General features: G+C 43.3%; 1 protein-coding gene across 4 annotated transcripts in view; it reads right to left on the reverse strand.

Annotated features, from left to right (window-relative positions):
* ARFGEF2 (ADP ribosylation factor guanine nucleotide exchange factor 2) overlaps window positions 1–10,249 on the reverse strand; it is a 49,754-nt gene extending 39,505 nt beyond the window's left edge. Inside the window, exons 1-2 of one of the 4 annotated variants that reach the window (XM_038369539.2) lie at window positions 9,845–10,249; window positions 163–193 (exon numbers count right to left, since the gene is read on the reverse strand). In XM_038369539.2, the coding sequence (XP_038225467.1) occupies window positions 163–193; window positions 9,845–9,983 (170 nt within the window). In that variant the 5' untranslated portion in view covers window positions 9,984–10,249. Of the gene's footprint in view, window positions 1–162; window positions 194–9,755; window positions 9,773–9,844 lie in introns of those variants that run through there. The other 3 variants (XM_043495656.1, XM_043495658.1, XM_043495657.1) reach the window with 3 other exon arrangements.
* Window positions 10,250–23,270: the final 13,021 nt, after the last annotated feature.

Here is a 23,270-nt window from a genome sequence, read left to right on the forward strand (position 1 = left end):
CTTACACAGACAGTACCAAAGCTATTCAAAACTCTCTCCAATAAGCTAGCTTGTTTGTACTTCACAAAAATTGCTGCTCAGATACTTGCACACTCACTACTGTGCAATCTTTGACAAATAGCAGCGAGAGGTTGCTATTAATTGTATTAATTAAGAACTTACCTTTGCTTTTCTAGATCTGCTTTTATTTCATCTAAGAAAAAAAGAAAAAAGGCAGAACAATGAAGTTACCACAACACTCAACAGAAATGGTGATTACACCTTCTGAATTTACATGCAGTTGTCATAAAGTAAACTAGTCTCAAACTAAAAGTTGAATATCATTAGTGTCTGCTATTCTTTCTACTGCATATTAAACAAAGCTTCCAAACATAAATAAATCTGCTTGGGTGTACACTAACAGCAGAACTTTTTAAATACAGTAAATTTTCAGGAGGGTCAATACAGCAAACCTTATCACCAATCAGAAGTACATGTTGCAAATGTTACCTTAGCCTTTATGCCACACTCGCAGTGAAATCACAATGACCTAATTTTCACTAGCTGTGGATGGCAGTCTTATACTCCTGTAACTCCCAGAGAGAATACTGTCGGTATCTAAACTTGTTTCAAGCAATAATCCTGGACGATGGGCAATTCACTCTGTACTTGCTCTTCAAAACCACCTTTGGAGGAGTGTCATTAGCCTTGGACTAGATGTGCACAAATTCAGATGACTTTGGTGTCATCCGAGTAGCCTAATAACTTTTCTCATTCTCAGGAGTGCTATTATGCAAGAAATAGTAAGTGAATGGAGGAAAGCAAAGAGCTCCTAGGAGCATTCCAGGACTCAAACACTAGGTCATACCTCCTCCACTTGGAGCCTGTAGTTGTCTGTAAAACACCATGCTTAAATACAGATACACCTCTGTGGTGTCAGATATATTTCTCCAACAGAATCCCTCTGGTGTCATGTTAATATTATGAACCTTGGGTGCCATCACTCCAACCTTTGTCAAGTAGCCCAGAATACATATTTCCATGGATCTGTGTACTTATGAAGACTTGCTACCATATCACTGTGTATTGGTGATACTGTGGCACCAATGGCGGGTTACAACTGACAGATCATTACTATTCCAGAAGTACATTTTGAACTTCTACAATGCTCTCCATCCAAAGATCTCAAAATGCTTTAACGACCTAGTTAGGCCTCCCAACTCTCCAGGTGGTATTAGGACTCATTTTATAAAAAAATGACACTGACATTTTCTAAACCTTGGATCTTTCCTCCTCCCACTTTGTTTCTGTAGCTTGTGTCCGTATCTGAACATTATATATTCAACTGCTCCTTCTCATTCCAACTCCCTTCTAATCAACCCCTCATGCTCACTTAGCCTCCCTAGTATTTGACCCACAACTGGGCCTTGTCCACCGAAACTTTAAACATTTCTCACACTTCCAAGAAGTGCTAGGGTAAACAAAAAGCAGTCACCGAGACCAGGGTGGGTGGGTAGAAAGAAGCTTCTACCTGGTTTTCGCTAACATTTGTACTAGACCAAGATGGGGAACTTGCTGCAGAATCTCATTGTAAAACACGCCACAGCTAAACAAGAGATGCTTTTGACTGGTACAGTATTTTTCAGTGTTTCAGACAACTATACATCCCTCACATATATTTTGCATTTATACACAGGACGTTACAAGAATGAAACCTCACAGTGTGCCTGTAAAGTAAGTAAGTGAGTTAGTGCTATTATCCCCATTTTACACATGGGGAGATGGAAGAGATAGGAAGTGACCTGCATAAGATCAGTTAGCGAGAGCCAAGATTGGAACTTTGGACCCTCGACTCCTAATACCACACTTATCCTTCCATACCACACTACCACAGGTCAATGTGTTCAGTGGTTAAAAGAAGGGAAGGCACAGACTCCGGCAATGAGCAATGGCACAAGAACAGACTGATCTCTTTGGACAGTATCCTACCTATTCTGCACAGAATATCATCAGAGATAGCAGCAAGCTTGAGTAATATCCTTTGAGTTAACGAAGTGCAAGATCTTGAAAAGCATATAATGAGACCCATAGTACGTCATGGCTAACTATCCAGTTTCCATTTGGTTTGTGGAGATATAGGTGGGCAGCATAGCTTAATGTATAAAATGCGCTGAGCTCCCTGGATGGCAGGAACTATAGAAATTCAGAGTTTTATTATGAGATGACTGCTGTCAGACAGGTTTCAGTGTAGACTTGGCATAGTTGTAAGCAGTATTTTTACAAAGTTTTCAACGATAAGAAAAGATTGCTTGCTGATCAGATTTTAAATTTCAGAAAGAAACAAATGGTTTATAAACAATTCTCGTTCTAGTGCTATCAAAAGGTAGATAAATATAAACAATACTCTGTGGTGATTAAAATAACTTTACTCACATGAATAGTCCTATTGGCTTCAATGAGATCACTCACTTTAGTAAAGTTAAGCATGTATGAGAGAGATGGGATCGAGATTGGGCAGGATTATATAGTCTACCAGATGGAACTACGGCAGTGGCCCAAAGTGTGGGGCCGGGAGAAACAGATCTATGTGGTTAGTGAGTTTGGTAGAGGTTATTAAAGCCCATTTTGTCATAAAAGAACTCTGTACCTAAGTCTTCCTTTCAGTTGTTTAAAAACTAATTTTTTTTATTTTGGTAGAATTACACAGAGTTAATCATTCTCTGAAACAGTCATGGTTGTATGTAAACTGCTCACTATCACTGTTACACAACGAATCTTATCTCCTACCGCTCAGGCTAGCCATTTCTTGGCTCAAACAGCAGGTAATGCAAGGGCTTGGTTATGCGGGGAATTTAGCCAGCACAGCCATTCCAGAATAATTCCCCGTATAACTCTTATTCCCGGAAGAAGACTCCCTCTTTCCAGTTTAGTGTAAATCTACAAAGGCATTCTTATTGTGAAATAAGTGAGGAACGAGGAGTTATTTTACAATAGTTATAGTTAAGGCTGCGTGTCTGTCATGGAGGTCACGGATTCCATGACTACTTCAGCAGCAGCAGCACCTTAGATGTGGGAGGGGACTCAGGGCTGGGGCATGGGGTTGAGTGCAGGGGGACGCTTACCGGGGAGGAGGGAAGGGGCTCCCCAGCGTGTCTCTGCAGCTCCTTGGCAGAGCCCCACCTCAGCACTGGTGGGGGTCCTGGGCCACCCCCTGCAGAACCCCCAGTGCCCCAAGCACCTCCAGCCCAAGTTTTAGGTAGGGATATATAATAAAAGTCATGGATAAATTAACGGCCCGTGAATTTTTGTTTACTGCCTGTGACCTGTCCATGACTTACTTAAAATACCTGTGACTAAAACATAGCCTTAGCTATAGTACTTTAAAGTCACAGCCTACCTTATTCTGGAAATAGCTTCCCCATGTAAATAAGCCCTCAATCTCCCACATAGAAACAAATTATTTGTTTCCGAGTTTCCTTCCCCCACTAAACTGGTTTATCTTGCATGTAATCAATTTTGTTTAAAATCGATCAGAGCTGTCCGTTTTCTGCTCTAATGCTAAGGCAGATACCACACCGAAGTTTGCAGACCGATGAAAAATTACGTTTCCAACTGAATAGTACTGGCCTTAGCTACTTCCTGTATTTCATCAGATAGCAAGGGAAGCTACCTTGCTTCTCAGTCTTCAAGGCTCAAAATACACTCCTTGTTATGAATATACACTAGCCTGTTTCCCCATCACAATTCTGATGAAAGGTTAATATCCACGTAGTTTTGTATTAAAATCCTGTACACCAATACTAACTGAATATACAAGTCATGTATTTTTCCAGAACTTCTGAGCTGATGATTTGAGATCTATTATCACCAGTCATTGCATAAGGCATTCTGTTTCGAGGATAATGCAGAAGAGTAAGCAAAAGTTTTAAACGCAAGAAAGTAAATTGAGCTGAAGAGACTGTCTACAATATTACGCAGCTGAAGATTTAAAGCATGGCAGGACCCATTCTGGAAGTATACAGAGACATTCTAGGATCAAGAGAAAGATTAGCTAAACGCCAGTTCCGGCTCCGAGACTGACTCACTGTGGAAACTTGAGCCATTCATTTAATTGCTGTACCACAGTTACACCATCTGTAAAATAGTGATAGTACTAGCACACCACAAGCATGCCATGTGGCTTCATTAGTTATCTATAAAGCACTATTGGACAAGAAGAGTTAAATGTTGGACCCTCTGTGGCATGACAGCATCCCCTTCTGTAGAATTCCACGGAATACAGGCTATAGTAGATTTGCAAGACAAACTTGTGAGTTTAAAAACCATTCTGGGACATACTGCACATCAGGAGATTTGCCTAATGTCAAGGTGAGAACATAGTGTATAGCATTAATTTCTTTTGCTGGCAAACTCACAAGGTGCTACTGGCAACAGCCCAAGACAAACCTACTTCTCTCAAAAGATGGACTATGCCACAGTATACTCTTGGGGGAGTGGAGCAGAAGAGAGGCAGTCCAGAATGCTTCTATTATTTCAGCCCTTTAAATGGGTTGAAACAGTAAGATTACAACCAAACTTCCTGAGAATTACTTAATCAGGGATAAAAGAATGCAGGGAGCAGCTCTTTTGACATAACTGAGCAGTTTACAAAGAAAACGGATTTTTAATTACCAGCCCTGCAAATCCAGGCTGGAACACAAGAACCAAACTGTTTGCTTTCTGAGACATACGTTATCACTAGCAATTAGATAAATTGTAAGTCCAGAAGCTCTGCTACAGACACACAAGCTAAAATGGAATCCTCCCCACTCTCCCTAAGAGCTGCCGATTCTGTACTGTTAACAGAAATAAAATTATTTTTGGTCACAACAGCAAGACTATATGAATCCAAATACATAGAGGGTGCAAATCCGTTGAAATCCCATCCCCATGCTTTAAAAAGCTTGAAATGTCAGAAAAAAGTTATCTGCAATCCACCTTCATGGAATAAAAGTCAGAAGAGAAAAACTGAACCAGGTGGCTTCCTTAGTATTTTGGCAAATAATGTCAAGTAACAAAGGCTAACTCAAGAAGCAACAGGAGTAGTCAAATTTATCCATAAAAGACAAGATTGTTGCTTTTGCTGTCTAGATGCCACAACGATGGGAATGCCGAGTATAGTGACTAAAAAGGCAAAGCTACCTTAAGAGGACTCTACAAGTTGTGCTGGAAGCTGAAATAAATGGGAAATATTTTTAATAGAATTGTTACTGCATAGTTAATAAAGGTAACATGTTTATAAACCATCTGTTTGCCCTTTCTGCATGGTGGCCTGAACCTATATCACTACAGTGGAATGTTGCTCACATACACCACCACTTTGAGGATGGGAATAATTTGCTTAACATATTGGCATTTTGCTAGACACATTTGATTTGTTCAAAACACTGAGGTCCAAAAGTCAGACTAGGCAGGGAAAGTGGAATTTAAGCTCTGCCCACAATCCCAAAACAAATGAATCTTTCTATGATGTAATCAGCAGTGACACTTAAAGAAGACATTTCAGTTATGTTAGGCTTCAGAGTTTACTCCATTTTAAATGAATAGTGCATTTTCACATTTCTCTGAGCTGTTTTTATTTGCAGACTCAGGCAGTCTGCCTCAAGGGATTTTCTTTGCAACTATTAGGACTACAAACTTTATTTCAAAAGTTTTAAAGCTTCAAAACTGCATAGTTTGATCAAGCCGTACTAGAGAGATACTGGTGCCATATGCTGTCTAAATCTGACCCCTGCCTGATTATTTTTGTTTTATTAATATAAATACAGAGAATGTTGCTAACATGTAATTAAGATTGTGTCTTGGATAGTCCTGTGGCAATGAAATTCAAAACTATGTTTAATACTCAGAATAGTTATTGGAAATGTTTTCCACAGCTCTTCTAGACAAAGTTGCTGGTGGTGAGGCAAGACCCTCCGCTTGGAGGCACACCCTGTCTGTTCTCAGCTGGTACTGGTGAAGACGACTTAGAATTTGTCTTAACTAGAAAAAGGGTGAGATGGGAGGAAAGTGTTTTTTGGTTTTTAAAATGACCCATTTTGACTATGTTGGGATTATAACATCTGTTATACACACACACACGCCCCCCATCCATCCATATGGGAAGTCTAGTGAAGACAGCGTAAAACTGAGGGGTTTTGTTTTGCCATGTTAATTATTACGTTAACTAGCCAGATAGAATTTACTATCACACACCACACAGATGTTTGTTCAAGGCCACTGCAGTTTAAGGTTAAAAAGGACAAGCAACAAATGTGCATGTCCTATCTAACTTTGATTTTAGAGTCAATTTAGTTAACGTGTTCACACACAACTAAAAAGGAAGCGTAGATACATGTGAGATTTCCTATGCATTCACACGCTACAAGGCTGGCTGCATATTTTGTCATTTAAAAATATTGTCACATGTCACTTTAATGCAACCATATGCATGGCTAGTCTTGTGTCTTTCTTTTAATTACTGTCCTATGTTTCAGCTTGTCTATATCCCATTGTAAGCTCTTCTAAGCGGGGACTGTTTTCTAATACATTTGTAAAATGAGGAATTCTGCCATATTTTCAACAATTTCCATCCCACCATCAACCTCAGCCTGGACCAGTCCACACAAGACATCCACTTCCTGGACACTACGGTGCTAATAAGCAATGGTCACATAACCACCACCCTATACCGGAAACCTACTGATCGCTATTCCTACCTACATGCCTCCAGCTTTCATCCAGACCACACAACACGATCCATTGTCTACAGTCAAGCTCTAAGATACAACCGCTTTTGCTCCAACCCCTCAGACAGAGGCAAACATCTACAAGATCTCTATCAACCATTCTTACAACTACAATACCCACGTGCTGAAGCGAAGAAACAGATTGACAGAGCCAGAAGAGTATCCAGAAGTCACCTACTACAGGACAGGCCAAACAAAGAAAAAAGCAGAACGCCACTAGCCATCACCTTCAGCCCCCAACTAAAACCTCTCCAACGCATCATCAAGAATCTACAACCTATCCTGAAGGACGACCCATCACTCTCACAGATCTTGGGAGACAGGCCAGTCCTTGCTTACAGACAGCCCCCCAACCTGAAGCAAATATTCACCACACAACAGAACCACTAACCCAGGAACCTATCCTTGCAACAAAGCCCGTTGCCAACTCTGTCCACATATCTATTCAGGGGACACCATCATAGGGCCTAATCACATCAGCCACACTATCAGAGGCTCGTTCATCAGCACATTTACCAATGTGATATATGCTATCATGTGCCAGCAATGCCCCTCTGCCATGTACATTGGTCAAACTGGACAGTCTCTACGTAAAAGAATAAATGGACACAAATCAGACATCAAGAATTATAACATTCAAAAACCAGTCGGAGAACACTTCAATCTCTTTGGACACTCGATTACAGACCTAAACGTTGCAATTCTTCAACAAAAATACCTTCAAAAACAGACTCCAACGAGAGACTGCTGAATTGGAATTAATTTGCAAACTGGATACAATTAACTGAGGCTTGAATAGAGACTGGGAGTGGATGGGTCATTACACAAAGTAAAACTATTTCCCCATGTTTATCTCCCCCACCCCCCACTGTTCCTCAGATGTTCTTGTCAACTGCTGGAAATGGCCCACCTTGATCATCACTACAAAAGGTCTGCCCCCGCTCTCCTGCTGGTAATAGCTCACCTTAAGTGGTCACTCTGGTTACAGTGTGTATGGTAACACCCATTGTTTCATGTTCTCTATGTATATAAATCTCCCCACTCTTCCACTGAATGCATCCGATGAAGTGAGCTGTAGCTCACGAAAGCTTATGCTTAAATAAATTTCTTAGTCTCTAAGGTACCACAAGTACTCCTTTTCTTTCTACATATGCCTATAGTACTCTATAAATGCTTATTATTCAGCTATTTATCCAGAGATTCTGTATACTTGTCTATTTTTCACCAATTTTCTGGAGTTCGCTATCCTCCAGAGAACAGAATCTCTGTTTAAAGACTCCATTTCTCCCATTTAATTTCTCCTGAGTTTACAAGCATTAAGGGTACAAGCTACTATTACATGCACTGCTGAAGCAAGACTCCGAATGAAGGAATCATTCAGACTCCATTTATTCCACACCCAATACCATACAACTCAACTAAAAAAGTCTACGGGAACAAGTTGCTACAGATAACAGGCAAGATAGTTCTCGCCGCACAGATGATTCTGACATAGTTAGGAGCATAAGTCCTTTTCTTTCATTCCTGTCTGGACTACTGTGAAGACATTTAAATTGCATGTTTCTCATTTCTATGTGCATTTGTACAGCATTCAGCACAATGGAGCCCCAAATCCTCATTGGGGTTTCTGAGTCTGGGATTGCTAAGGCAATAAGTATAATACTACCAACACACAACAGAAATAGTCAACTTAAAAAAAATCAAATCACCCTTATTTCTGATTCCTGATCCCACCTCCCAGTCTACTGTTACTACAATTAACTCCAGAATATTTCTATAAGGCAGAGCTCAGGTGGAGTGTGTCATTTGGGGGGTGGAGGGGAGGGAGGGGGCAAGTTATTTACAGAGTGCACCTGACAGCACTTCATGTCTAGTCAGTTTCATTGTTTTCCCTGCATACTCAATGATTCTTTCCACTTATTATGTCTTTCACACAGCTCTAGAGGAAATCACTTAAAGAAACAAAACAAAAATAGCAACACTTGGTTTTACAGTTTTTGTGGCTTTACAAGTACACCACTGTAAACACAGAACCCGAAACTCAACTGATTAAAAAAAATAAAGTTGTTGTTATCCCTTTAAAGAACACAAACAAACAAAAAGTCACTTTGAATATAAAAACTGGACTGGTTAACCTAATGCCATTCTCTCTCCTGCCCAAAATCTAATTTCCATTATCTTATACACGGTAACTTTCCCAAAATCCATTAAATTGGTTGATATGAAAGAATCAATTATAATTGCAAGAGACTTCTGCACTAACACTGTCAATTCAAAAACTTTTGGAATTCAACAAAATATTGCAGACACAACCTACATGCCTGAAAAGTTAATAGTTTTCAACCAACATATGATTTGAAGAAGAAGAAAAAATGGATATCAACAAATTATCAGCTTGATTGATAGAACTGTTTTTAAAGTTGATAGTTTTTTGACAGTCCCTCCTGGTTTCCAGCTGTATGGCCCCTGAACTAGTTTAAGAAGAATCCACAGACAGCATTTACATTTTACATTAACATCAGAAATAAATCAATCAATCAGTTGGACCTTGTTCTTTTCTCCTGAGTTTAAAAAAAAAAGGGCCTCTTTTTTCCCTTCCCCCAAGCAAATTTGTCCAGAGACAGAGTTGCTGTGAGTCAGGAAGATCCAGAGTCAGGCTGTTTGGTCACAGACCGAAGAGGATCCAACGTGGCAGATTAACCTGCAGAATGGTAACTAGTGACAGCCGCAGTCACTGATAAAGCCACTGCTCATTGGCAGAGACAGGCTGCACGCAGCTGGGGGAAGTGGGGAACTCCCGGCCCCGGCAGGGCTCGCCCAGCCACACCGGGTTGGCTCTCCCCTGCCGGGGCGGGGGCACGCAAAGGGGATGGCCATCCCCCAAAGGAAGGCGAAATGTGATCCTGATCCAGACGCACCCTCCGCCACCTGTCAGGGTCCGCGCAGCTGCTGAGGAGAGAGAATGGGCCCCCCAGGGAATACAGGGGACCTGGAGCGATCCGGACTCACCCTCGGCCACCTGTCAGGCTCCCCACAGCTAGCCCCCGCGGCGCGGGGGAGGGGGCTTCCCGGGGAACGGGGCCCAGGCGCGGACTCACCCAGCGCCACCTGGCAGGCTCTCCGCAGCTGGCCGTGCGGGCTCCGCTTCGCCTCCTTCTCCGCTAGGATCTTCTCCAGGGCCCGGGAGACGAACATGCTCTTGGTGCGGGTGTCCTGTTCCCGGGCCGGGGGCTGCATGGCCGAAGGCCCCCGCGGGGGTTGGAGAACGGGGCTCAGAGGCTCCGGTCGCGTTGGGGCCCCATGATCGGCAAGAGGCGCGATTCCCTCAGCAGCGGCAAGAGCGCCAGGGACACGGCGCCGCCATATTGGCTCCGTCACGTGACTCCTCCAACTCTACCTTCCCACGTCTTCCGGCTTGACCCCTGACTCCCCCCCCAAGTTGCCACTGGTGACGAGAGGGTGGAGTGGGTGTGGCCTGACGGAGGGGCGTGGCCATCGTGTCTGGCAAGGCGGGAGGCTGGGCTGCTGATGAGGTCACAATTGGGGGGCCTGCCCAGGAGGAAAGGGGAAAGCCCCTCCCCCCATCTCACACTGCTTCAGCCATTACTGGCGACCCACAAGGCTGCTCTTGGCCAGGCCGCAACCGCTTGACTCTAGTGAGCGAGGGTGCCAGCGGGGTACGGCAGTCCGGACTTCCGCGTGGGCTAGCAATGCGAGTGCACGCGCAGGGTCCTCAGCGGGCTTGTACGTAGGTTGCTGTGTAGTCGTTGGCTACACTACTATAGTTACTGCGGATGCCAACCCTCCAGGATTGGCCTGGAGTCTCCAGGAATCAAAGATTAGTCTTCCATTAAAGAGTATGTCAGGTGATTCAATCTCCCGGAATATGTCCAACCAAAATTGGCAACCCTAATAGTTACCTATGCTAGCTAGTATGGGTATGCCTAGCCTGTGCTACAATGGCAGCGTAGACATACCCGCAGTCAGTGGGAAAAGGGAAGGAAATGGGGGAAAAAAAGAAAATATTATTTTTCTATTCAAATTGAAAAAAAATGTTTTTTTTTTTAATTTGAAATGAAACTAAATGAAAGCTTTCTAATCAAGATTATTTAAATGTTTCATTTCCATTCATTTTGTTGAAAAATGAAAATATTGAGAGTAAATTAATAAAATTAAAATGCATCATTGTGTTGGAGCTACTTAGCTGCTCATTTATATAAATGTCTCAGTCGATAGTAGAAGGTTTGTATTTGGGACCAGCCTTGTACAACTGATCTTATGGAGGAAAAGGGAGCTCCAAAACCCTAATGGTACTGATGCTGGCACCTGTTGGACTTTTGAAAACTTGGCCTCATTTCTCATTTAAAATGTGTAACTGATCTGTGGGAACCATCGGATCTTAGATGTCCACATAACTTCAGTTGCACCCAGAAACAGATGCAGGAACAATTTAATGTTGCTTAATATTTGTATGCCCAAAATTATGAATACTGAAAGAGAGGCTTAATACAATACTGTTCACTTGTGTAATGCCTTTCATCTCATGATCTCAACACGCTTTATCAGTATTAACTTTCACAGCATTATCTCTATTTTAGATGGGGAAACTGAGAAACTGTAAGGTTAAGAGACTTGGGAAAGATCTTACAGTGAGGTAGGGACAGAGCTCAGATCAGAATCCAGGATCCCAGACACCCAGTCTCCTTTTGTAACCACTAGGCCCCTTCCTCTCTAATCTCTTTACCCTTTGGCCTCAACAATAGAAGCCCCTTGTGACACACTGTACTCCATGTGATACCCTTATCCCATGTTCATGCATGTAATATGGTTATGATATATTATGTACAAAGTATGGCTGGTGAGGTATCATTTGAAAACTCACAAACTGCTGAATATTATTATCCTGCTGAAATGTGTGTTTAATATCACTGCATGTAAAATTTTAAGATCATGCTATATGATTGTTACTGAAATATGCTGTAGTTCTGGGTAATGCCCTAAGACCATTTTCTCAACAACAAAGGCACACTGGCATGCCAGTTGGGCGCTAAAAGGCCATTACCTGCTTAATCTGAGATTCACCACCAGGGGAGTTATAAACAAAGTAGGTTTCAAAGTAGCAGCCGTGTTAGTCTGTATTCGCAAAAAGAAAAGGAGGACTTGTGGTACCTCAGAGACTAACAAATTTATTTGAGCATAAGCTTTCATGAGCTACAGCTCACTTCATCGAATGCATCCAATGAAGTGAGCTGTAGCTCACGAAAGCTTATGCTCAAATAAATTTGTTAGTATAAACAAAGTATTTACAATTCACCTGATGGACAGCTTGCAGAACACGTATGCAGTGGAACTGCTGACCCCAGGACACAGCAAAGACTTTTCCAGTACAAGGGGTCAGAATATAAGAAGGGGGGAAAAGGCCTCTGGCCACCTCTACCATCTCCTCTTCTCTCCCATAACATCAACAAATACTTAAAGAACACAGAGTTAAGAGGAGTGGTCCCAGGCTGGAAAAAGAAGTAGCCTGTGAAATGTATTGTAGCTAATGGTGAGACAACCTATTTTGCTTTTAGAACTATTAGCCTTGGTAAGTTTAGGAATTAGATCGGTTTTATCTTTTTATTTCTTTTGTAACCAATTCTTACTTTTATGCTTTATCACTTGTGTCATTTAAAATCTATCTTTCTCTAGTTAATAAACTTGTTTATTGTTTTATCTAAACCAGTGTGTTTGTTTGAAGTGTTCAGGAAATCTCTACTTAGGTCAATGGGGTTGGTGCATATGCATTATCCTTTGTTGGAATGACACACTAATTTCTGAGCTTGTGGGCTACTGAACAGTACAAGACGCACATTTCTGGGGTACAAGGCTGGGACTGGGGGATATGTGGGTGTCACCTGCTATCATGAATGGCTGGGAGAGCATTCATGTAAACATCTGGGAGTGATTTTACATGCTAGTGGCAGTGCAGGAGCAGGCCAGGAGTGGCTGTGTTGACAGTAAAGCAGTGTAAAAGGCACCCCAAGCTAGAGAGATAGGGGACACAGCAGTTCAACAGTCCATGTTGTACCTGGGGGAATGTCACACTTAACACCCAAAATGATCTCTGGAGTACTGTTTTAATGTATTCCTATGGCTACCCCTACTGGGTGCTTGAGCTGCTACATGAAACACTTGTCATCATGGAATGCAATGACTTCCATTGTATCAAAAATATTACATGACATTTTAGACAAAAAAGTGAAGAATGTATAGTATACAATTGAAACTACTGGGGCAAATAAGGTTGTCTAGATTGTTGTATGAGTGGGAATATTTCCAGGTCAAAAGGGCTTATACTCAACCCTTTCAAATGGCACCAAAGTGTCCTCAAGCAGTCAGGAGTTTGATTTTGTCTTAACCAAAAGACGCCATCAGGAGTCCAAGGTTAACATCTTTCTGAAGCACCTGTTCAGTACTGACTTGGGAGAGAGTGACACGTGGTTTGTGACTAACCCCACTGTCCACAGGCCAATGAGGACTGTAGACTCAACCAGCACTAAAACAAAGAACTCAGAGGGAGTAGACTCAGTTACCAGTAATAATGGAGAATCAGAAGTGGCAGATGCAGTATTCAATGGAGATCATTTTGAGGCCTGTTTCCATAAGAAGTCCTTAGGTTTTCTTTGGAGATCTCCAAACCAAGAACGGACACGGTATAAGAGTGATTAGGCATGAGATCACAGTCTACTGTAGGTGTGAGTGCAGGCAAAACTTATTACTTATCGAAGTACTCTAGCAGCTAATAGCCTTTTGCTCATAGGAATAGGGTGACCAGACGTCCCATTTTCAAAGGGATGGTCCCATATTTAATCCCTCCTGCAGGTGTCCCGACTTTTTCTTAAAAACAGGCAAATTGTCCCATATTTTCTGTCTCCCCCCATCAGTACTGGTGGTCTTATTGCTGGCCGGATCCCTGCTCACCAGTTGCCCACCCACCAGCAGTGAGTGTGGGGGTCCAGTGGCCAGTGATGGGGGTGGGTGTGCAAGGCTGGTGGCGGGGCAAAGCTACAGTGTATGGGACTGGCCACTCCCCCTGCTGGTCCATCAGCACAGCCCCCGCTGCATGCTGGCTCTTGGCCATCAGGGCCCCACCCCCCATCCCCTTTCCAGCCGGCACTGGCTATGCACTGTGACCTGCGGTGGCTGGTGAGTGCGGGCAGGCACCAGGTAGTGGCTTGTTACTTGTCGCCTCTGCTGTCCACCCATCGGGCTTTTACTTGTGTTCCCTCTCGCTGTTCTCTCCCTGCTTGCCCCTTCACCCGCCCACCCCTGCTGCTCCTCCATATCCCCCCTGGTGGAGTGTGTCCTGCTCCCAGAGCTGTGCAAAGAACGAGCCCCTGGTCGGCACATTCAGCTCACCAACAGCCTGGCCAGCAGGCTCCTTCCTTCCCCCTCTGCCTTTGGCTGGGATGGTGCCCTGGGAAAGCCCACAACCCTCTGGCCTGGGGCGCTAGCCAGGAAGAGACAAGCCCTGCATGTGCCAAAGCCCCACTCAGTGCTGGCACGGGAAAGGCTCTCCACCCCTCAGCTACGCTCTGGAGGTTGGGGGGGGAGAAGAGTGATTTCTAACCTGTTCGCACCCAGACACTGCAGGTTCCAAGGAAGCCCCCCAGGAAGGGACTAAGCACCCTTTTCACCCCTCTCCCCGGGTCCTGCCCTTAGGGAGCGTGGGGCTGCTCCGTCCCCTAGACACCATCCCCTGCTGAGTCACCTCTCTGGCCGAGTCGCTGAAGCCCCTGCAGTCAGGTTCCCTGGGTCCTGGTACACAGTGAATCCTTAGGGCTTAAAAACTCCATGCTTGTGCTGAAGCTGAGGGACAGGAGATGGCTGGGTTATGTCGGTGGCCAGCAGCAGCCTGGAGGTGTTAGCTGCCTTTTGACACTGTGTGGGCAGGAAGGGACAAGCTGCTTCCAGCCACAGGGGAGTGGTGGGTGGGGGGAGAGAAGAGATGAGTTCTGCAAAGACACGGGCCAGGTCATCCTTTCCCACCCCCATCTGCGGCTGGAAGCAGCTCCCATCCCTTCCCTCCTGCACAGTGCCGAAAGGCTGCTGCTGGCCACATTCTGATGTGAACCCTGGCAGAAATCTGGGGAAGGGAGGCATCTGACCCTGCATGCCCCCACCATGTGTTGCGTCGGGAAGATGTGACACCAGGTACCAAGAGAGGGGGGTCCATCCTTTGGGCCTAGCCAGGCACTGAGGGCGGAGAGCACCAGGCAGGGAGGGTTAGGTCAGTAGATCACCCCTCACCCTGTGTGTGTGAGAGAGAGAGAGAGTGTGTGTGTGTGTAACCTCTCCTCGTTTGAATCCTAAACCCTTAAAGATAAGAAGGTAAATAAAAAGAATCCAACTATGCAGTATTTCTTTTTAACAGGGGCTCAGTCAACTTGATGTTAATTTGAACATTCGTACCGCATAGTTCTGATTGATTGCCATTGAACTTGCTTGAATGCAAGTAATTTTGCCAGGTATCCCATATTCAGCATACGGAAATATGGTCACCCTAGATAGGAAATACATAGTGTAACAAAAGGGGAGATTATGTGGAAAGGTTAATATCCTCCTGCAGGGACCATCTGCTGAAGTTGTTGTAGGGCAGCTGATGGGTACTTCCCTTTGCTTGAAATCAAGAAGGTGAATTTACAATGAGTTTCTGGGGAAAAAATGAAGTAAAATAAAAGTTGCACATATATTGGATTAATCTCACAGTCAAGAATCAAGTCCCCATCCCACATTCCCCAAAAGCATTATCCCAGTCCCTCCATTCCCTGCTTCTTATCAGATCCTCCCCCAAAACATTCCTGAATTACACTATCTTCTTGACTGCTCAGCCATTGCTTATCTTTTTGGGAATAATAATATTTAACTATATTAAAGGGAGGAGGGTTGTGAAGCTTCATTCATTAATAATGCTCAGAATGCTCTGAGACCTTTGGAGGAAAGATATTCAAGTAATGTGAAGTTTTGTTACTATTTTAACCAAAGGTCTGTACATAGACAACAGGTGTGACTCCCCTCTGTTGAGAGATGCTGTACAATTCCACAGAGAAGGTCAGCTGGAGCCAAGGATAACTAACAGATGTCCTGGCTCAGGTAAAGGTAATGAAAGAAGAGACGTGATTTCACACATGAAGAAAATTAAATTCTCATTTTAAAAGGCCTTACTCCCCTCACTGAGAGCAGGAGAAAGGAAATGACTTAAAGAAAACTGTTTTTTATTAGCAAGGGGCTGACATTGCAGTTTTAAAGCAACCAAGTTGTAGATCATATACAACAGGAAAACCCACCTGCTCTGGAACATTAGATCAGCATGAAGTTTTCAGGAAAAATTCCAAACTGATGGCTATCAGAGTGACACAGACTAAGCGTGCTGAGATAGAGAAGCAGCCTTCACTACATCATCTTTGGCTCCAACCCAGCGCAGTACACTGTCAGATAATTATTTTGGTATGTTAAAGGTGCTTTGCCTTCTAGTGGAAGCCTGAATCCAGAGCCAGGGATATTGATAAAATAACACAATAGATAGAAAAAACAAATGCAAATAATATTTAATTAGTAAAATAATAATAAATAAAGAAACATTAAACTGTGGAAAAAAATGTGATTTACCTAGGGTTCCATAGGCCAGCTCATTGTAACCGTGGCATTTTCTGGTATTTGTGACATCCCAGAACAATGCATTCTAGGGCAGGGGTTCTCAATCTTTTTCTTTCTGAGGCCCCCTCAACATGCTATAAAAATTCCAAAGCCCACCTGTGCCACAACTGTATTTCTCCATATAAAACCAGGGCCGGCATTAGGGTATAGAAAGCAAGGCAATTGCCCGGGGCCCCATGCCACAGGGGGAACCATGAAGCTAAGTTGCTCAGGCTTCAGCTTCAGCCCCAGGTGTTGAGGCTCAGGGCTGCAGTCCCACATGATGGGCTTCAGCTTTCTGCCCTGGGCCCTAGCATGTCCTATGCTGGCCATGTTTGGTGGACCCCCTGGAACCTGCTCGTAGCCCCCCAGGAGGCCCCAGACCTCTGGTTGAGAACCATTGTTTTAGGGTGTAAATGCTGTAGCAGATGGGAAGACTTATTTGAGCAGGAGGACTTTGGAAGCTATATATCATGGTGATGGGAAAATTAGAAAGACATAGATACATAATATCAAGCAAGATTAAATTAAATTGTAGGAACTATACAAATGTTTAAAAGATGGAGCTCATTGCAGGCTTGAGGCTTTAATTTAAGTTTAATTTTCTGCTGAACGTCCTCCTGCAGCCTGGTAATTTATGTGCTTAAAGTTCAGGTTTTCTGTACAGAGCACCTTCGTTCTTGTTAGCATTTGAATTTGAAATATAGGCACCTAATAATCCCCAACAGAACTCCATTGACTTCAGTGTGTTTACGGCAGGGATAGATTTGGCTCACGCTCTTTATAGTAACCATATGAGTAATTGATACTTTCTCTGAAAATTCATAGTCCCTACAACATTGGACCACCATATAAAGAAAACGTGAACTTCTGGAGTAGCCACTGACTTTATTAAACACCTAGAGCAGAGGTGGGCAAACTACGGCCCGCGGGCCGGACGCCCAGCCCCTGAGCTCCGGGCGCGGGAGGCTCGCCCCGCCCCTGCTGTCCCTCCTCCCCTGCAGCTTCGCTGCCACGCGGGCAGCGCTCTAGGCCCCGGGGCTGCGCGCTCATGCAGGGCAGCGCGGCAGCGTGTCTAGCTGCGGCCGGGCAGCGCAGCTGCCAGACATGCTGCTCTGAGCAGCATAGTAAGGGGGCCGGGCCAGGGCGGGGCCGGGGGGTTGGATAAGGGGCAGGGGGTCCCAGGAGCAGGCGGTCAGGGGACAGGGAGCAGGGGAGGTTGGATAGGGGGTGGAGTCCCGGGGGAGCGGTTGGAGCGGGGGTCCCGGGAGGGGGCGGTCAGGGGACAAGTCGGGAGCAGGGGGGTTGGATGGGTCAGGGATTCTGAGGGGGCAGGCAGGGGGCAGAAAGTGGGAGGGGGCAGATAGAGGGCAGGGGCCAGGCTGTTTGGGGAAGCACAGTCTTCCCTACCTGGCCCTCCATACAGTTTTGGAAGCCTGATGTGGCCCTCGGGCCAAAAAGTTTGCCCACCCCACTGTAGAGAATTGCTTCAAATTACAGAATGCTAAATATTCCAGATTCTTCTCATATTTTCCTGTGAAGTCCGAGTTTTCTACTTTCTCTATATCCAGTACACTCCAGAATAAATCATGAAGCTAGATTACTTATTTCAGAGTAGCAGTCGTGTTAGTCTGTATTTGCAAAAAAGAAAAGGAGTACTTGTGGCACCTTAGAGACTAACAAATTTATTTGAGCATAAGCTTTCGTGAGCAAGCAAGGTGGGCCATTTCCAGCAGTTAACAAGAACATCTGAGGAACAGTGGGGGGTGGGGTGGGGGGGAGAAATAACATGGGGAAATGGATCATGGTGACAAGCTTGCTTGTCACCATGAAAGGTTTTCCTCTTCCCCCCCCTCCTGCTGGTGATGGCTCATCTTAAGTGATCACTCTCCTTACAGTGTATATGATAAAACCCATTGTTTCATGTTCTCTGTGTGTGTATATAAATCTCCCCACTGTATTTTCCACCGAATGCAGCCGATGAAGTGAGCTGTAGCTCACGAAAGCTTATGCTCAAATAAATTTGTTAGTCTCTAAGGTGCCACAAGTACTCCTTTTCTTTACGCAAATACAAACTAACACAGCTGCTACTCTGAAACTGTTAATAATTTTGTATTTCCCTTGTTTAATAAAGCATAGGTCATTGTTTTCTATCTTGCATGATCATTTGTGCACCTCATTTGAGTGTTTAATTACCAAAACTGCATGTACAAGTAACCACTTAGATATCTTAGTGATTCAATTGTGCCTAAGCATTTCTGAAAAATCAGGGTTATATGTTGTTTTTAAATTGTGACATTGTAGAAAGATAAGGATTGCTGTCCAGAATCCACATGTGTGGATTCTCCCAGATCCAAACCACTGATTTTCATGTCACTCTTTGGACACATGCAGTTTCACAGTGATACTTCCTTCGGCATATAGTTTTAATGGAAGCCTGACTGCCTTGTAGAACTGCAAAGTCTCCTCTGGTCACTGACGGCTGCGAGATACAGCTCACAGATGAATAGCTCTGCAGCCTCTGTGCATAACTGTCTACTAAACATCTTAGGAAAAAACGATGCAAAACCATAATGTGTCACATTTGTTGGAATAGCAGGAAATGAGCACAGTTTGTAGAACTGTAAACAACTGCAGGACTGTCTGCTGACTTCAGGATCTTGCTAGGGCTCTAAATTCAGTTTCAATTTCCTCTCCTCCTTTAGAAGTGATTCTCCCCAGTTGTGTCTCAGATAGATATGGCCACATCACTGCTCTGTCAGTTACATTTCTATGATTCTTCTCAACCTCTGCAGGGAAAATGATAAGACGTCTCTTCATACTTGAGAAGGAAATTATGTTTCCATGCATCCGTCTCCCTTACTCTCTATAGAATCAAAGATGTGTGCATGCGGCTGTCAAGGGTTAGAATTCAGAGCACTATTCCGGGCAATAGCAGCAGCATAGGGAATAGGAGCTTATTTTTTTCCTGACTCAGAGGCAATATGACATATTGTACTAGCAGCACCAAATACAGCCTTGTAAAATATTAAAAGGAGAAATTGCTACAAATACCTCATGATGCACACAGAAGCCACACACCTGGAGACTGCTACAATAGTAAGGGGGTGCAGAAAATGCATGTGGAATTTTATGCCCACTTTATGTATGTAATTATTACAGCTGTGTGCTCAAATACAATAGCAGTTTCATTTGCATGTACAATTACCTAGTTTTCAAACAATCACAGAAACTACAGATGAAGTTTTATTCACAATTACATGTCTAAATTATCTGAAAAGCTGGTCTCCTCTATTTTTCACGGTTTATGCTGTTCACATTTAGCATTTCTTTCAGTGTGGACACTGAAACAGATTAGTGCATTTCAATTTTTTTTAGTCAAACTGAGATTATGTATTAACAATCCTGCAGAATTTGGATTATGAACACTGCAGAAAAATGTCTGTTTAATATATTAGGGCTGTCGATTAATTGCGGTTAACTCATGCAATTAACTCAAAATAATTAATCGCGATTAATCCAGTTTTAATTGCACTGCTAAACAATAGAATACCAATGGAAATGTATTAAATATTTTGGATATTTTTCTACATTTTCAAATACATTGATTTCAATTACAACACAGAATACAGTGTATATTATTTTTGATTACAAATATTTGCACTGTAAAAATGATAAAAGAAATAGTATTTTTCAATTCACCTCATACAAGTACTGTAGTGCAATCTCTTTGCTGTGAAAGTGAAATTTACAAATGTGGATTTTTTTTGTTACATACCTGCACTCAAAAACAAAACAAATGTAAAACTTTAGCGTTTACAAGTCCACTCAGTCCTACTTCTTGTTCAGCCAATTGCTAAGACAAACAAGTTTGTTTGCATTTACGGGAGATACTCCTGCCCTCCTCTTATTTACAATGTCACCAGAAAGTGAGAACAGGCATTTGCATGGCACTTTTGTAACCAGCATTGCAAGGTATTTACATGCCAGATATGCTAAACATTCATGCTTCAGCCACATTCCAAAGGACATGCTTCCATGCTGATGATGCTTATTAAAAATACAATTAAATTTAATTAATTAAATTTTTAATTTAATGTGTTAATTAAATTTGTGACTGAATTCCTTGGGGGAGAATTGTATGTCCCCTGCTGTTTTACCCATTCTGCCATATATTTCATGTTATAACAGTTTCAGATGATGACCCAGCATTTTAAGAACACTTTCACTGAAGATTTCATAAAACACAAAGTATGTAATGATGCAGACCCACCACTGTAGTGCCTCCTGGTGGTCATGCTGGGAATTAGCTCTCTTGGACCATCAGAGTGCCTTTTACTAGCAGCCTCTCATTCACTGTTACTTCCACTTCCTCCACCATCTGGACCCACATTGCTCCCAGACCGCAGCATCCTCCACAGGACACTGCCCTCCTGCTGTGCCCCAGCCTACTGTCTCCCCCTTTTCGGGGGACAGGCAGTCCTCAGTCCCTCCACTTGCCTCAGCAGCCTCTAGTCTAGCCCCTGGCTTCAGGGGCAAACTGCAGTCTGGATTTAGGCCACTCTCCTCATCGGCAAGTAGGGGTAAAAGGCAGGAGGGGTGTAGGGACCCAGGCCTACCTGCGACTCTGGGTCCTAGCCCAGGAACTCTATAGCTGGCAGCCACTTACTGCCTCTCCTCCTATTCCCACTGCCAACTTTTTCTGGGCCACTTCTCCCATAGCCTTAGCACCTTCCCTGCCCCTGCTTCAGGGCCTTAGTCTGGCCATGGTCAGCCAGGAGCTCCCCTATTGCTCCACTACCCTGACCAGCATCTCCAGCACTCCTTGGCCAACAGTCCTTACCCTCCAAGAAGAGACTGCCTCTTAGCCTGCTGAGCAGCCCTTTATATATGGGTGTCTCCAGCAAGCCTTTTCCTGATTAGCTCTCTCAATAAACCCTTTCTTGATTGGCTGGGTGCTGCACAGTCTTTCCAATGCTCCCTTAACCCTGCTCCTGCCCGTGTGGGGCAGCCACCCCACCACAAGATACCAATATGAGATTTCTAAAGATAGCTACAGCACTCAAACCAAGGTTTAAGAATCTTAAGTGCCTCCCAAAATCTGAGAGGAATGAGGTGTGGAGCATGCTTTCAGAAGTCTTAAAAGAGCAACACTCTGATACAGAAACTACAGAACCCACACAACCCCCCAAAAAATCAACCTTCTGCTGGTGTCATCTGACTCAAATAATAAAAATGAACATGCATCGGTCCACAGTGCTTTGGACTGTTATCGAGCAGAACCTGTCATCACCATGGATGCATAGACCCTGAAATTGTGGTTGAAGCATGAAGAGACATATGAATCTTCAGCGCATCTGGCCCGTAAATGTCTTGTGATGCTGGCTATAACAATGCCACACAAATGCCTGTTCTCACTTTCAGGTGACATGGTAAACAAGAAGCAGGCAGCATTAACTCCTGCAAATGTAAACAAACTTGTTTGTCTGAGTGATTGGCTGAACAACAAGTAGGACTGAGTGGATTTGCAGGCTCTAAAGTTTTACATTGTTTTATTTTTGAATGCATTTTTTTTGTACATAATTTTACATTTGTAAGTTTCATGATAAAGAGATTGAACTACAGTACTTGTATCAGATGAATTGAAAAATACAATTTGTTTTGTTTTTTTACAGTGCAAATACTTGTAATCAAAAATAAATATAAAGTGAGCACAGTACACTTTGTATTCTGTGTTGTAATTGAAATCAATATATTTGAAAAAGTAGAAAACACCCAAAAATATTTAATTAAATAGTATTGTATTATTGTTTAACAGTGCGATTAATCACGATTAATTTTTTTAATCACTTGACAGCCCTAATATATATATTTGGAATTTAAATTCATGGAAACATTTCTGTTTGTCTTGGGTTTTGCAATTATTTAAAAAATAAAAAAATTAATTTTGAGCCAATTTTGACCTGACAAAGTTTCTTTCAACATAAAGGCGATCCCAGAATGCACTCTGCTCTGCTGTGATATTAAAACAATAGTGTGTAGCAACTTTCATCCAAGGATCTCAAAGCACTTTACAATGCAAGTTAAGTTTCACAACCCCTCTGTGTGGTAGGTCAGTATTAAAGGGCAAAATTCATGCCTGCTATAAATTTGTTGAAATTAGTGGAGTTACAATAGGGAACATTCTGGCCCATGATATCTATTTTGCAAATGAGCAAAGTGAGGCTCCGAGAGATTAAATGCCCAATGTCACCAGCCAGGCAATGGCAGAGAGGGAAATAGAGCCCAGAAAGGAAACAGAACTGACTCCCAGTCCTGTGTGGTAACCACAAAAAGACTGGAGTAAAGGACTGCAACTTTGGAGGGTATTTTTACAGGTCTAAGGGATTGTTTTGAAAATGCACTATAAGGCTTAGTATTTTTCATGCTGGACTATTAAATTGCATGAGCCATTTTCAAAATACCCCTCCAGATTTGTAACAATATCGTGCAGGGTTGCAGCTCTGGTCTATGTCTTGATCCCCTGAAGTGTCCCCACACCACTGCAAAGTGGACAGCTTTCTGTGTGGTCCCACAGCACTGAAGGATAGTTTTGGTGTCACGTGTCCCATTAAGTAGACTGGATTTGCATTAAGGGCTAAAATACTGATAGTATTATGTGGGGTCTGATTACAGTTTTCAGACCAGAAATCTGCGTCAGAAAGGCAAAGGCTGGGAATCAGCTTTTCAGGTTAGTGTTGATTCAATGTGTTCCTCACAGTGAATTAGTTAGAAAAGTTACTGTGCTTTGTATGACTCGGTTGCTTCCTTGAATTCTTCCTCACAGCTCCACTTTCAAATTCTTTC

Source organism: Dermochelys coriacea, chromosome 13, assembly GCF_009764565.3.
Source record: "Dermochelys coriacea isolate rDerCor1 chromosome 13, rDerCor1.pri.v4, whole genome shotgun sequence".
In the NCBI taxonomy this organism is placed as follows: Eukaryota; Metazoa; Chordata; order Testudines; family Dermochelyidae; genus Dermochelys; species Dermochelys coriacea.